This window comes from Pholcus phalangioides, unplaced genomic scaffold, assembly GCF_987345545.1.
Source record: "Pholcus phalangioides strain wild (caught in Gottingen) unplaced genomic scaffold, Ppha-v1.0 ptg000015l_1, whole genome shotgun sequence".
In the NCBI taxonomy this organism is placed as follows: Eukaryota; Metazoa; Arthropoda; class Arachnida; order Araneae; family Pholcidae; genus Pholcus; species Pholcus phalangioides.
The window spans coordinates 75,049,493-75,065,334 of record NW_028301608.1 but is presented as its reverse complement, the minus strand read 5'-3'; the positions used below and the strand labels follow the sequence as shown (position 1 = coordinate 75,065,334).

General features: G+C 40.1%; 2 protein-coding genes across 3 annotated transcripts in view; both read left to right on the top strand.

Moving 5' to 3' along the window:
- Sarm (sterile alpha and armadillo motif) overlaps window positions 1–15,842 on the top strand; it is a 288,909-nt gene that overhangs the window by 19,357 nt on the left and 253,710 nt on the right. The window lies entirely within an intron of this gene.
- LOC149076681 (uncharacterized) lies at window positions 6,003–6,482 on the top strand. The gene has a single exon (XM_089242289.1). It carries the CDS (start codon window positions 6,003–6,005, stop codon window positions 6,480–6,482), a length of 480 nt encoding a protein of 159 aa, XP_089098415.1.

The window sequence follows — 15,842 nt, the reverse complement described above, 5'->3', positions numbered from 1 at the left end:
CCTGGATAACGAAGCTGAGATCGAGATGTAGTTCGGAAAGAAAATTCACATTCCTCTGTAGGGAATCGAACCATCAATTCTCACTGTCCGGGCGAGTGTTCTAACCATTGAATTACAAAGGATACACATTTTCTTTCCTTAGAGCATATGTATGAATGCTGAACGGGATATCTCGATCTCCGCTTGGTTATCCAGGCTTTCGTACTTCGTATGAACAGCGGGGAGTGACATCGTTTCTCTCTATACAGGTAATCTGCCTAGTCCATGCGTAGCTAGTTCATTTTATCTTGGTACCATCACGGGTTTAATCAGTCTAGAGAGTCAATGCTATCCCCACGACTAGTTTTTGGCACATTTTCGATCCCATTAATAAAACTTCTCAAAGACTCTCTTGACCGGTAGACCGAATTCCTTGAGCAATTCGATACGTGCGGCCCCGCAGGTTGCTAAATCAGGAGTAAGTGAAAAAAAAAAAAATTGCAGAAAAATGTAGAAAAAAATGCTTTGTCTATAAAATTCAAATTACGATGTGTAGCAAATTTGCACTAGATGGAATAATTCGTAGAAAAAACTGTAATTTCTGATACATTCCATCTGGGTGGGAACACAGCTGCGAGTTTTCGTGGTTGTTTTACCGGTTGTGATTTATATGCCAGAGGGTTGCTAAAAAAGTGCTTCGAGCGGGTAAAAATTGTGTTTCGAGCCACCATTGACCCTATGTGGATATAAACATAACGCACAATGCCTGCTCAGGTCTGTAAAATTCAAACTATGGATGTAATTGAATGGACTAATTTTGCAGGAGAAACAGTAATTTTTGATGTATTGCATCGACTAGCTGTGAACCAGGTAAACAATAAATATGCTCAGTTTATATGAAGTGGAGCCAAGGATAAAATTTTCTAAATGGACTAAGTTTGTCCATTTTTCACTATATTGTGGTGAACACAGATTTGCGAGTTTCCGGATAATTTTATTGGTGCGACTTATACACCGGAATTGTGCCCTGGTGCGAAGCTGCAACTGACCATTATGTTGGCCCTTGAACGGTGAGAAATTGGCCACCCAGATCTATATTATAAATCGGGAGTGAAGTGTAATGACTGGGGCTAGGACTCTTATGCCCTAAAAAATGCTCTACAAAAAGTGCATTTATGCCTTTGAAAAACCGTAAATATGCCCTGTAAAACGAAAAATGTTCTAAATTTTTCTTCATTTCGATCTGAGATAACATTAGTTTTAGCAAAGCAACATGATAATGAGAAGCATTGATGCGGTCAGAACTATTTGAACCTTACTTTTATTGTATGAACAAAAATTCTTCGTCTCGTCTCACTAACCACGAGTATCAAAGAACCAATAACATAGGCTGCTGTGATCTATTTCGTTAATATAGATGGCAGCATCTAATAGACCTTATTCTGTGCATTGTTTATAATGTTCAAGTGATTTAAGATCGTTGTCTGTTCTGCTTCTCTCGCTCTCTCGAGCATTCGCAATCATGTAGCCAACGCGTTAACATCAATTTCTTTCTTCTTTTATCATATGTGTTGTGTATTAAATGTAATAATTCAAAGAGTTTCATTTCGTCTTCTATCGTCTTCCACTCGGACGAATGTTTCAGCGAGTAATCTATATATATAAAATTGATTTTCTGTGTGTGTGTGTATGTTCTCTATACAAATCTACAATTTTAGATCGATCGTCGCCAAATTTTGCATATATACCAAATGAGACACGACTTGAACGATAGGCTACTTTAAAATTTCGTCAGAGCAGGGCAAAAACTGTCGGGCAACAATGGTTTTTGGGCCTCAACAATCACTTTCGGAACGTTTACTTTGGTTACCGTGGTTTCCTAGCAATGCGTTTCAGACGTGTATATGCCTTTACAATGGTTTGTCACTTCTTTAATGTTGCAAATGTATGTATAATAATTTGTGCCTTTATAATGGTTTGCCACTTTTTTCAATCCTCTCAGTAATGAGAGCTTTTTGAATAGACGCCATGATGAGCTTCACTTTGAGGGTAATGCAAAGGATGATCCCCATAGCAATCAGTGTTAAAATTGCCGATTTTACTGTAGAATTGCGGAAATTTAGTGTGGTTTCCGCCACATCAATAATTTTAAAAATTGTATTGAATTCTCGATTTTTGAAATATATTGAGTTCGCTTAGGCATACGAAGCCCAGGAGATTGAATATGAAGTAATTATCCGAACCTTTTCTTTAGAGTTGGATATCCAGGCAATAACATTGATTTCAACTTTTTATTTATATCGTCTCAAGCATGAAAATTAGTGTCTCCGTATTGTCTTTTGATATTCAACTGCATAAATTCATGTGGATTAAGATATTTTAAAATGAATTATGGGCCCGTAAAAAGTACATCGAAAAAATTCCACAGCTTTAATTAAGCATTTTTTGAAGCAGAAACAGGCAGAAATAGATAACTTGAAGTTCGGGGGGGGGGGGGGAATCGAAATAGCTAGCGTCCCTTAAAAAAGGGGAAAAAACATTCGTTTCTATGTTTCTTTAAATCTAGATTTGTTTATTTCATGAAGTCGCCATATTGGTTAACTTAGACACGCTTTGCATGCATGTCCCTCAAAGAAAGAGGGAGATATCACGTGATCCAAAAAGCCTCATTGAAGAAAACCCGGGCAGCGCTGGGTATTATAGCTAGTGAAACATAAAACTGGCGACGAGGATGGGATGTTTACCAAACTGATGCCTGATGAGAGCTGGTATGTTTATTTCGACATTGCTTTTCCCTATCACGCTCGAGTTTCGTGGCACTGGTATCTATCTGTATTGATGTTTATAAAATTCTAACATGGCAAAAATTGGGTCTATGCCTGAGTTCGATACCTCAAATTCGGTTTCCTGGGATTTAAATATACAACAGCTGACTTTTTTCTTGGAAGCAAATGCGATAAGACGCTTCCTGAAAAGAAAAGGGCTGTTCTTTTGGCTGTGTGCGGAATAAAAACGCTAGGGATTTTGCTTGGATTTTTCCCTTGTGTTGCCTCAGCAGATTTCTGATGTGAGTTTTGATAATATACTCGGAACTACTGAAGAATAATTTCTGCCCAAAACCCTCCGAAATTTATTGCAGATTTCAATTTCATAAGATAGTACAGTTAAACAATGAGTTCGTAAATTCGTACGTTACCGTATTAAGAAAATTAGCTGAAAATTGCAATTTTGGTGCTACTCTTGCTGAACGATTGCGCGATCAGTTGGTATGTGGATTACGATATGAAGGAACTCAACGGAAGTTACTGGCAGAGCCAAAATTGAATTCTGATGATGCTGTTGCCAAGTGCCTTGCAGCTGAAACTGCATTTTCACAATCAAAACAAATTCATTCTTAAAGTTCTCAAGTTTCTAATTCAGGAACTTCTGATTTCGTTGATCAAGTGAAGAGTAAAAAGAAATTTAATTCGAAACAAAAAATGTTTCAAAGGATGACTTTTCTAATAACAGTTACGTATGTTTTGGTTGTGGTGGACGACATGACCGTTCTAATTGTCGTTTCAAATCAACGACTTGCGGGCACTGTGGCAAGAACGGATATATACAAACTGTATGTCGGGCCAAGGGTATTCAGAAAAATAAAGCATACACACATGATGCACATGAAATTAAAACTGAACATGAATATTTGAACTCTGTAGTTAACTTTTCTGGTTTCAAACAAGGTATTTCGAGGTTTTATTGAACAACCATGCATTAAAAATTGAGATTGATTCTGGATCTTATTATTCCATAATTTCTAAAGAAACTTTTGAAACTTTGGTTGCTGCAAACCTAAGATTAGAAACACTTCTAGGTTCATGCACAGTAGAAGTACAATTTGGGAACAAGAAAGTCGGATTACAACTGCTAATTTCAAAATGCAAATGCACAAATATGCCGCCTGGCAGTCGAGTGGTTAGGGAACTGGCTTCTCACTGTGCAGGTCTGGGTTCGAATCCTGGTTCGGGCATGGATGTTTACTAACACTAACAAATTCCCTGGGCGGATCATACTGGTCCCTTGGGATTACGTGTGGATCACGTTTAAAAAAAAAATAAAATAAAAAAATATATATATATTGCGTTTCACATGGTTTGAGCCTTTGGGTATTTCATTGAATGGAGTTAAAAAGATTGAATCTAATTCTGTGGATTTTATAATTAAAAAATACAGCGAGGTTTTTGATGCTGGATTGGGTACATTTGAGATTGCTTTGGAAAATCTTCAGGATGAAGGAGTTATTGAACCTATTTCGAACCCAAAGTGGTCAACTCCTGTTGTTCCCGTTATTAAACCTTCAGGTGACGTTAGATTATGTGGGGACTATAAGGTGACTTTGAATAAGGCCATGAATGCTCACCCCTGTCCAATTCCAGCTGTTAATCAGTTACTGTCAAACCTGAAGGGTGGAGGATATTGCGCCAAAATAGATTTAACTCGGGCTTACTTACAGCTTCGTGTAGACGAAACATCCGCTGAGGCCCAGACAATTGTAACTCACAAAGGTGCTTTCAAGATTAACTGATTGCAATATGGTGTTAATGTTGCTCCTGGAATTTTCCAAAATATGATCGAAAATTCGTTTTCAAATGTGGAAGGTGTAGTTCCATATTTTGAGTACGTTTTGATCGGGGCTAATTTCTAGAGCAGTTAGCATCAAGATTAGAATGCGTGCTAGAAAAACTTAAAAATGTTGGATTACGTGCTAAAAGAGAAAACTGTCTTTTTGGAGTCACTGAAGTTGAATTTTTAGGGTACCGTATCGATGCTGCGGGTATTCACCCTTCCAATTCGAAAATTGAAGCAATACCTTCGACTCCTATTACAAAAAACAAACAAAAATTGCAGGCATTTTGGGACTCATAAATTTCTATAACAGTTTTCTTAAGGATAAGGCTACAGTTTTGGAAGTGTTGCATAGATTACTGGATCAAAATGCACCATTCAAATGGTCAAAGATCCACGATGATGCCTTCAATTCTCTGAAGGAATTGTTAAGTTCAGATTGTGTATTAGTACCTTTCGATGAAAAGCTTCCCATTGTGTTGACGTGCGATGTTTCACCTTTTGGAGTTGGTGCGGTTTTGAGTCACGTACTTCCTGATGGTTCAGAAGCACCAATAGCTTATGCCTCGAGAACTCTATAACTACTACAGAACGGAACTATGCTCAAATCGATAAGGAAGCTTTGGGCATAGTATTTGGAGTAAAAAAGTTTCATCGTTTTCTGTATGGTCACTCATTCACTATAGTTACTGACCACCAACCTCTCTTGGGAATTTTCAATAAAAATAAGCCCACAAAAGAGATTTTATCTCCGCGAATGCTAACGTGGAGTTTGCTTCTAAACGCATATAATTTTTCGTTAATTTTTCGTTAATTCTCGTTAACAATTTTCGTTATTAATCTCTCTCTATATATATATATATATATATATATACATAGTCACTTCTCCATTAGAAGTGCTATTCATAGAAGAATTAGAAAATCCACCACTTCATGCTGTGGATATCTCAAAAATGACTATTAGAGATCCGGTATTTTCTATAGTGTTAAATTAGGTACTAAAAGGTTGGCCTGTTGAGATGAAAAATTCACGGTTTCGAACTTATTTCATAAAAACGAATGAACTATCAGTGCATAAAAATTGCTTATTATGGGAAAATAGAGTAATTATACCAGTGCCAGGTCGATCTCGAGTTTTAAGTGAATTGCATGTCGCGCATCCAGGTGTTGAACGCATGAAAGCTCTTGTAAGATCGTTCGTATGGTGGCCAGGCATGGATGTTGATATTGAGAACTACGTAAGATGTACGAACTGTTAACGGACAAGGTATGCACCTCCCAGAGTTCCAAACCATCCGTGGGAAAAGACAACCAAGCCTTGGCCCCGAGTTCACATACATTTCGCTGGACCATTTCAAGGACAAAACTTCCTGATTCTGATTGACTCTTACTCCAAGTGGACTGAAGTACGACGAATGACATCAACTACTGTCACCGGAACCATCGATGTGCTGCGCGAGATTTTCGCTACTCATGGTTTGCCGGATGTTGTAGTTTCCGATAATGGACCTCGGTTCACATCTAACGGTTATCGCTGTTTCCTAGAAAGCAATGGTATTCGTCAAGCACTGATTGCACCTTACAGACCATGGAGGCTGACTACTGTCTTGGACCGTCTTCATCCAGACTTGGTGGGTGATAAAAGGTGGAAACAGGAGCAAGATGCAGCTACAGAGCAAAAACAACGAAAAGTGAGACGATTCGATGCCAGAGACGCTGTCTACATCAGAAATTATAGCCGTGGTGCATCCTGGATTCCGGCTACTGTTGTGAAACCAACCGGACCAGCGTCATACAAAGCCATCACCGATAACGGAGATGTTGTCCGACGTCACGCTGATCAAATTTTGAACCGTTATCCTACAGATCCTACAAGTTCAGAGGTTTCCGGATAGAGTCTGATTCCTGAAGATGTGTCAACAGAGACTACTACTTCACCAAACACCAACTCTGGCCATATCGCTATATTGCAATTTACTGCCATTAGTGAGATGGGTTGGAAGTGAAGGCGCTGTCTATCGGTGGTCGCCTCGAGTTCGTTAGGGAAAATATCTTATCAATTGTCAACAGAGACTGATGCAGAACCTTCAAGTTCAACGCTTGCAAACGAGCAGATACCAAACGATAACAGAACTGTGGCAACAAGTGTAAGAACACTTCATCATATTCAGAAACAAATTTCTTCAGGTTCTGTGAACTCCTTCGCTTCACTTTAGGCATGTTGAAAATTTAATTTAATAGTATAATATACGAATCATTGATAAAATCGGTACAAAAATTATTTAGTTACTTTGTAAGGGTAACTTCCGAAGAATTTTAGATATTGAGGCCCTATGGCTTTTTTTATCTGGACCTGCTCGAACTTGATCAGATTCAGTAATGATACAAAAAAAAATCCCTTTTTAGTAAGTTTTCTCCCACAATTCAGAGTTAATTCAGCTACTACTACTTAACCGTACATACAACTCGTACACATTCCTCCTCGGAATTTCTAATGAATCGGCAAATGCCGGAATGTGTGGTCCCCCCCCCCTCCTCCTCCTCCTAACGTATTTATGTTGTAGAGTTGCGCTTGTTTCGTGTTCATGCTGCCATTTGCCTTATACAACTATTGTAGGTCTGCCTGCTCTCTGCGGAGAGACTTTTTAAATGGGAGACCAGCTCGCATTGCGCCTCGAAGCTGGAAAACCGAAACCAACTTCAGCCGACCACAACTATGCCCTCGACGGAGGTTCGAACCTGGATCCTCAGGACGAGAGTCCAGCACGATGCCCACACGACCACATAGCGGCAGAGTTAATGTGCTGCCACCTATAGATATAATATATCTATCAGAAGTCTTTAGAAAACATTGCACAAAATTAAAAAAAAGTAAAAAATTAAATAGTTCTTTTTATTTGATAAACTCTCAAAATTTCCCACAAACGTTAAAAAAATTCCCTCATGAATCAATTTTAGCCAATTTTTCCTTTTAATTTGATTCAGGTGGTTAATGTATTTGCAGCCAGACACTAGTGTCGTTGAAGGGCTAGTATTTTTATGTTCTAAAAATTCAATGCCATTTCTGATTGGTTGAAGAACGTGAATTTCAGGATTTTTACCAATCGGCAACGACGTTTCATTTTTAGTGCATAAAAATCCTAGCCCCAAGAGCTCTCGTCAGAAGCCGTAAGCGGAAAAACTAGACTGAAGCGGAATTGGAATAACACGGGGAAAATTTTTCTTTTTATCGAAAATTATATGAAATATGCAAAATATGCCTTAAAATTTTGAAAATATGCTCTATCACGTAAAAATAGTGAAATAAAGAAAATTACGTAAAAATAGTGCAAAGACATAAAAATCCGAGCCCTAGTAATGACTAAATATTTGCACCGTGGTGACTTTCTGTGGCGGAACTTTCCTACGGGGAGATCGGTTCGCATTTGCTGCCCCAATGTTGAAAATCACGAAAAACCCACTTGAGCCGCCATCGTACAGATGCTACGATCGAACCCGGGATCCGCACTGAATCCATATGAGAGGCAATGCATCGGTGATACTATATCAGGGATTTTCAATCTTTTTTATGTTACTTGAACATATTGCTAACGTTCTGCCAAACACCTGACAATTTTATAGAAGTATGTTTTTTGTGTTATGTATTTATAATTATACAATATTTTGTCTTATTTACAGCAAACAAAAAATATTTGGGTTCACTGGTTGAACGTCGAAAGAGATAACTTGAGGGCTCTTGCCATAACTCATTAAACTGACCGTTGAATTAGAGGGGGAGGGATGAAAAACACCAAAAATAGAGAAATGAGAATAGAAACTGTAGCAATTCGGGCTCTCGTCCTTCTTCCGAACAATGATCTTTCGCTTTTTTGCCCTATCTAATGAGTGAGTGTGCGTGCGCGTCAACCCCGTTCATGGTATCATGGTATGCCTCATCCTCCTTCGCAGACAGATGTCGTCATCTCGTGATTGTTCTTCATTCTTGTTGCCTCTGTGTCATTCGGCCAATAAGATGACGTCTTCTTTCCAAGTTTAATATTGCATGCATGTGGGGGTGGGTGTGTGTGTTCGTGTCGCAACATTTACTTACTCTCTGTTAACAAATTGCGCAGCAGAAACAGACGAGTGTACACCATCACTGCGAAAAATTATGACGAGGATGACGAAATCGGCTAAAATGCCGGAAATTTCGAAACCGAACAAAAAAAAATCATGTACAATAATGAGTGATAAGTACTGACTAACTTCTGACATTTATTCAATTTTTTGATGTATTATCAAGTGCGAGGGTATCCATCGCAAAAAATTCATTCTGTTGCATTAGCCAGGAAATTCATATTTTTCAGTTTTTCATTCAGGCGAAGAATAGGATTAAGGTAACTGTTTTATTGAACTCTGAATGTTCCTTCCCTCTTCCCCCCCCCCATTCCTCCTGCTTTTTTTTCTTCCGTCGCCAAATCTGAAGAGAATGAATAAGAACAACCAGCTAAAACGTTTAGAAAATGCGAAAAAAACGAATAATATCACGAAAACAGTATTTAAATGTGTGCATGGTATTATTTTCAAATCGAAATATAATATATACAGGGCGATTCAAAACTCAACGTACAAACTTTTAGGGGAGGTAGAAAACACAAAAACAAAACGGAATCACACAGGAATGTATGACCGGAAACCCCAACCTGATCAGTTGGAGGATAAACGAAGATAAGCCAAATGATAAGCCAAGCCAATAATGGGTGGAAAAACTTTTTATTTAGCGATACTTTACACGAGGGCAGTACGTGTCTTACCATCCACGTCGCAAGAATCGCCGTCGCAGCTGCAAACGTCCGCGAAATGCCAGGTATTTTTGAAAGGGTTCGACAATCAACGCGTCGCCATTGTGAAGCGTGCATAACTGCGGATGGGTAAGAACTTTGAGCACTTGTTGTGAAACTTAGCGTGTACGTGTAGTCCTCGTGCAAAGTATCGGTAAATAAAGTTTTTCCACCCATTATTAGCTTGTCATTTCTTCATCTTCGTTTCTCCTCCAGCTGATCAGGTTGGGGTTTCCGGTCATATATTCCATGTAAGTGAATGATGGGTCCGTCATACTCATAGATGGCGTGTATGGAGTCAAATTTACAGTATCCGGGAGGTTCGGAAAAATCTCCAATTGTGCTTGGGCCGCTTCCAGCATCGTCGCACCAGTATGTGGACCGTTGGACATCATTACCTGTGGTGGTAGACGCTTCGTTTTGAACATAGATTTGTGTGCTTGTCTAAATGGGCGGCTTTCCTCTGTGCAGAAGGTGATCCAACTAGTCGTTTTTGCCTTGTTTACATCCTTAATATGCCCTGCTCTGATCTAAACTCTTTCCTCGCCTGTACTCTATCATCACCCTTGGCCTTAATGAAACGACGCTCTAGTTTACGGAGTTGTCTGCGGGAAGCTGCTAACTCATCCGTCCACCATTTCAGAGAATCAGCAATGTGAGGTTGTGCATAGCCCAGCACCTGGGTACATCGTTCTTTCAGATCAATCAAATAGTCAGAAGACTGAACAATAAACGAGCTCCGGGTATCGATAACATAAATATTCCTCTTTCGAAAACACTAGTCGCAGCCCATGGCCATGTTATTACAGATATCTTCAATAGTTTAGTCAATTCGGTGTTCCCAAAATGTTTCAAACGGGGGTAAGGTCTTGCTTTTCCTGAGGAAAGATAGGGATCCAGGGGTGCTGTAGTCGTATCGCCCCATCTGTTTACTCTCTACAATGGGCAAAGTTCTAGAAAAAATGGTGGTGCTAAGCCAGTTCGGATTTCGTACAGGTGGCTTGACAGAAAAAGCAGTAGTATCACTGATGGGGGAGATCACGACTAGACATCGACGAGGTCAAGTAATGGCTATAGTTTCCATAGACATTCGCGGTGATTTTGATTCGGTCCGCCACGAGATAATAATCAATGCTATAGGAAAATTACCGATTTTGATGCCATGGGCTGTCCTAAGGGCTCATGCAGCGGTCCGCTACTATGGTCTATCGTGCTTGACTCACTGCTGAAAAAAAATTGGGGACCGGATGTCTATGTCAAAGCTTTCGCCGATGATCTAGTCTTTGTGATCTCGGCGAGAACCCCCAACGACATTGGCAGCACTGCGGATGCCGCGTTTGGCGAACTGTCGAAATGGCTAGAGGATCATCGTCTCAGCATGGAGGTGACTAAAACTAAATTACTATGGCCTCACCCCAAGAAAAAGCGTCCCTACATAACAATCAATGGTGTTCGACTGCAAATATCCAAATGCATGAAATATCTTGGAGTACATATTGACCATCAGTTCAAATTCACGACGCATGTGGCGAAACAAATTGATAAGGTTTAAGACGCCATGCAAAAATCGAGACGCATAGCAGGCCCAAAGTGGGGTATACACTAAAAATTTAGGATCATTTTGTACACATCGGTTGTACAACGGAAAATTTCATACGCAAGCGGTTATTTGGTATAAAAACCCGACACAAAGACTCCGTAAATTACTAGATGTTGCCCAACGTCCGTTCTTATTGTATGTAACTGGTGCATACAGAACTACAGCCTATAATATCCTGTATACTGCTACGGGAAACCCTAAACTCAGCCTATATGTTGAGTATGATCTACAATCCTGCGATGTACAAGAACGAGTAAGAACAATCTTGCGAATCACGTGGATCTACAATCCTGCATTTCGGCAGAGAGGTTTCGGATGGACGGAATTCCAATAAGACCTGATACCTACGAAGGGAACAATAGGAGTTGGCTTCATCATCCCAGTGTGGACTTGTTCCAGAATCAAGTTCCGCTGCCTGGTGCGGAACACTGCTCATCCGATGAAGCTATTAGTATATTCACGGACGGCTCAAAAACAGACGGCCACGGCCTGTGCATACGTAGTTATGAATGCAGATGGATCTGTTGAAGAGGCTTGGAGTCGACGGTTGCGTCAAGGGAACAGCATCTTTCAGGCGGAGGTTCTGGCCATACTAGCTGTAGTAGAATGGGCGATTAAGCAAAATCAGCAGACGATGATATATACTGACAGCGCGTCTAGCATTAATGCGATTAGTGATCAGCGCACTCAAAATGAAAATGTGAAGTCTCTTACGTGCTAATGAATTGATATTTCCACAACGGCTCACCACATTACTCCTAGTAGGTATAGAGCCTAGTCTCCCAAACTTTTTGTTCCATCGCCCCCTTCATCAGAAATTTTTTCGTCTCATCGCCCCCCCAACTCAAGTAAACCCATAGGATCCTATGTTAAATCAGTAGGTTCTATCACCCCCTTGAACCATTCCATCGCCCACCAGGGGGCGATATTGCCCACTTTGGGAAACACTGGTATAGAGGATATACATGTGCATCGTCAGGCGATATATTTAGATAATATTATCGTAATTATTCGGACTTTATATTTCACGTTCACACTGTGCGAGGATTGCGTTGATTGCTCTTGTACCAGCAGCAGAGAAGGCAAGACAGCCAGCTAGAGGAGAAGGAAGAGCTAAGTATATATCAGAAATCGGATTAGAATGTGAAGTGGATTGCCACTCCTTGAAAATAAATCAAAAAGTTCAAACTGATGATGAAATCGTCAGCATTACCGAATAGCAAATCCAGGAAGTTGGAGCCACGAGTAGGTTCTACTACCAGTTGTTGTAAACCCATGGACGATAAGAATCACAAAAAAATTTCGCTCTGAGTGAACATGGTATGAAACTGTGCTGGCAGAGGTTCTTCAATACTACAGGGTGATCAGCGAATAAGCCCTTATTTCAAAATTAAATATCTCTACAACAAAGATCAATAGAATTATGCGGTGAACGGTACGTTTATTAGCAAAACTGTAAGAATGTTGTACAGAAATTTCGAAAATTTAGTTACAAAAACTGTTAACAGATGGCACTCTGCGCTGGAAACTCTTTCTCTGAAAGGAGTCCAAAACAAAAAAAAAAATAAAGTCAAGCAGACTTTGCAATCAAAACACAATTTTTTCAAAATGTTCACCGTTCGTAACAATGAGGTGGTGTAAACGAACAATGAAATTTGACATCACGTCTTGCATTGTCTCAACTGAAATGGAATCACATGCAACACCAATCAACGATTCAAGCTCATCCAGAGTAGCGGGATTGTTTCGATAGACAGTGTCTTTCAATGCGCCCCACAGAAAGAAGTCACAAGGAGTCAGATCGGGAGAATATGGAGGCCAATCTATTCCTGTGTCAGTAAATTTCGGATAATCTAACGCAATTACTCTATTCCCAAAGTATTCATGAAGAAAGCGAAAAACTTTATCTGTGCGATGTGGTCGAGCCCCATCTTGCATGAACCAGTCGATACCTGGTCGATCCTCCAACGCTAGATGTGTGCTGACAAATTGTTCCAAAATTGTAACGTAACGTTCAGTAGTAATCGTTTCTCGCACGAAGAAGGGGCCGATAATGCCTCTGGCGCATACCGCAGCCCATGCAGTAACTTTAGGCGAATGCAGTGGTTTCTCTTCACACATATGAGGATTTTCGGAACCCCAAAATCTCCAGTTTTGTTTATTTACGAATCCATTCAAGTGAAAATGTGCTTCATCTGTGAACCAGATGCAGCCCACATCAAATCCTTCGTTGTCGATCATTGTGAGAATCTGATTCGCAAAGTCAACCCTTTGTCGAACAGCTTTCATGGGTACGGCCTGATGACTTTGGATTTTGTATAGAAACATCCGTAGGCTATTTCTCAATATTTTTTGCGTGCTCGTGTACTTCAAACCAGTCTCTGATGCTTTTCCTAGGATTTTGCTGAACAATTCCAGAAACTTTGGCTGCATTTTCAGGAGTGACTACAGTTTGCCTAGGCCCAACATTTCCTTCTCGATCATCATCCACGCTGCCAGTCCGTTCGAATTTGGCGAAGAGCATGCGAATGCTTTTCGCATCGGGTGCAACTGGAACATTGAATCGGTTTTGAAAACTGCGCTTCGTTGCCGTAGGACTGTGTTCTAATCTGTGATATTCCAGTACCAAAAAAACACATTCAATGGAATACATTGTTTGAATTTCTACACGCTAGCCTCTTTTCACTATCCAACAGTCGTACTGATCGCTTTAGACTTCGAAGCACGTTTTAAAGGCTATTTATAGGTATCATTCCGATTACAGCGCCATCTGTTAGCAGTTTTTGTAACTAAATTTTCGAAATTTCTGTACAAATTTCTTAGTTTTGCTAATAAACGTACCGTTTACCGCATAATTCTATTGATCTTTGTTGTAGAGATATTTAATTTTGAAATAAGGGCTTATTCGCTGATCACCCTGCATCATCAATATGTACAAGAGACATATCCCTTAGAGAAACATTGTGCCTACCGATGACGAGCTGGTGTATGAAATCCAGTTTATTGAAGTCACTGAGTAGGACAATTTATGCAACTAATTCTTGCTACAATGTTCAAAAGTGCAGATAGATATTCTATATCGTCAGAAAAGTCCGTTGAAATATATAACGTGACTAGGGGGTTCTACCCCCTTTTCCTCTTCACAACATATCTTGTTTATTTCGTTCCACTTCATCAGCGTGGTATGGAAAGGGACACGTGAAAGCACCAGCTTACTGAACAAGCGAATTTTACAATAATAAAGCAAAAAAAAAAAAAAAAATGTGATTCATCAAGTACCTCAGAAAACTTCCACATGGGGGTCCCCAGTTTCCAATTCGCTGAATTTAAGTGGGGCCCCAGACTGGATTTATTTCGGGCTATCGATGTGATGCAAATTTTACAATGTTAAACAACAAAAATCAATGAGATTCATCCAGGGACACCCGAAATGAAACCTCAACTTTTCCATGGGGCCCCGACATAAAGGCTTGTCGGAAGATGTAAATAATAAGTTGTAATCAATATTATACACCCCCCCACCCCTCCGTGTGAGGCCACGAAAATTTTTCATTTTTATCAATTTTGCAATGAATAAAATCCAGGGCCCACATCCAGTAGCAGGGATCCAGATTTTTGGTGGGAGACACAGACTGGATTTATCTCGGGCTTCCTCTGTTGCAAATTCTACAATGTTAAACAACAGAAAAGAATGAGATTCATCCAGGGCTCCCAAAATGGAACGGGGCCCCCCTGAATCGGAAACTTATCGGGCATCACCCCCCCCCCCGTGAGGGCCACTGCAAATGTTCATTTGTATTCATTTTACCAACGAATAAAATCCAGGCCCCCCCCCCACGCAATTACCCGTGAGCAAATTCGCAAATTTTATGGGGCCCCAAACTGCATACATCTTGAGCTTCCGCTATCGCAAAATTTTCAGTGTTAAAGGAGCAAGAAAATGAGCTCCATCAAGGGCCCCTGGAAATGAAACCTTTTAACTTTCCCACGAAGGTTATATGTGCAATCCCCCGGGTACCCCGACCCTGTGTGTTGGGAGCACTGGTGATATATGCATATTATACATATACATACCCCTCGGCATGACCCCCACATGGACAGGGCTGACAGGGGCCGGAACGATTCTTATCATTTTTTGATTTTTCACACTATAAATTAACCAGAGGGCTCGTGAAAAAGCTGGTTTGGGGGCTGGCCATCTATTCCAGCCTAGGGGCCCTGCTGTAGGATGCGGAGCCTCTTGGTACATGCACATAACTTGGTCCCGATATATATACAAGAGTTAAATGAAAACTTGACCGAAAATCGTAACCGACTTTCCGTAACACAAAAACGTCACCGACTTCCGTTACATAAAATCGTCACTAATTTCTGTTGCTTAGATACGGGCCCTTTTCGAGTTTGTGATTTTTTTTTTATTAGAGTAGACTATAATCCCGGCGCTGCCCGGGTTTTCTTCAATGAGGCTGTTTGGATCACGTGATATCTCCCTCTTTCTTTGAGGGACATACAAACCGTGTCTAAGTTAACCAATATGGCGACTTAATGAAATAAACAAATGTAGATTTAAAGAAACATAGAAACGAATATTTTTTTTTTCCGTTTTTAAGGGGCGCTAGGTATTTCGATCCCCCTCCCGAACTTCAAGTTATCTATTTCTGCCTGTTTCTGTTTCCAAAAATGCTTAATTAAAGCTGTGGAATTTCTTCGATGTACTTTACGGACCCATAATTGATTTTAAAACAACCTAAACGGAGAACTTAATTTTCATGCTTGAGAAGATATAAATAAAAAGTTGAAATCAATGTTATTGCAGGAATGTCCAACTCTAAAGT

Excerpts from the sequence above, each read along its gene's own strand:
- LOC149076681 (XM_089242289.1), top strand. The coding sequence starts at position 6,003 with ATGACATCAACTACTGTCACCGGAACCATCGATGTGCTGCGCGAGATT.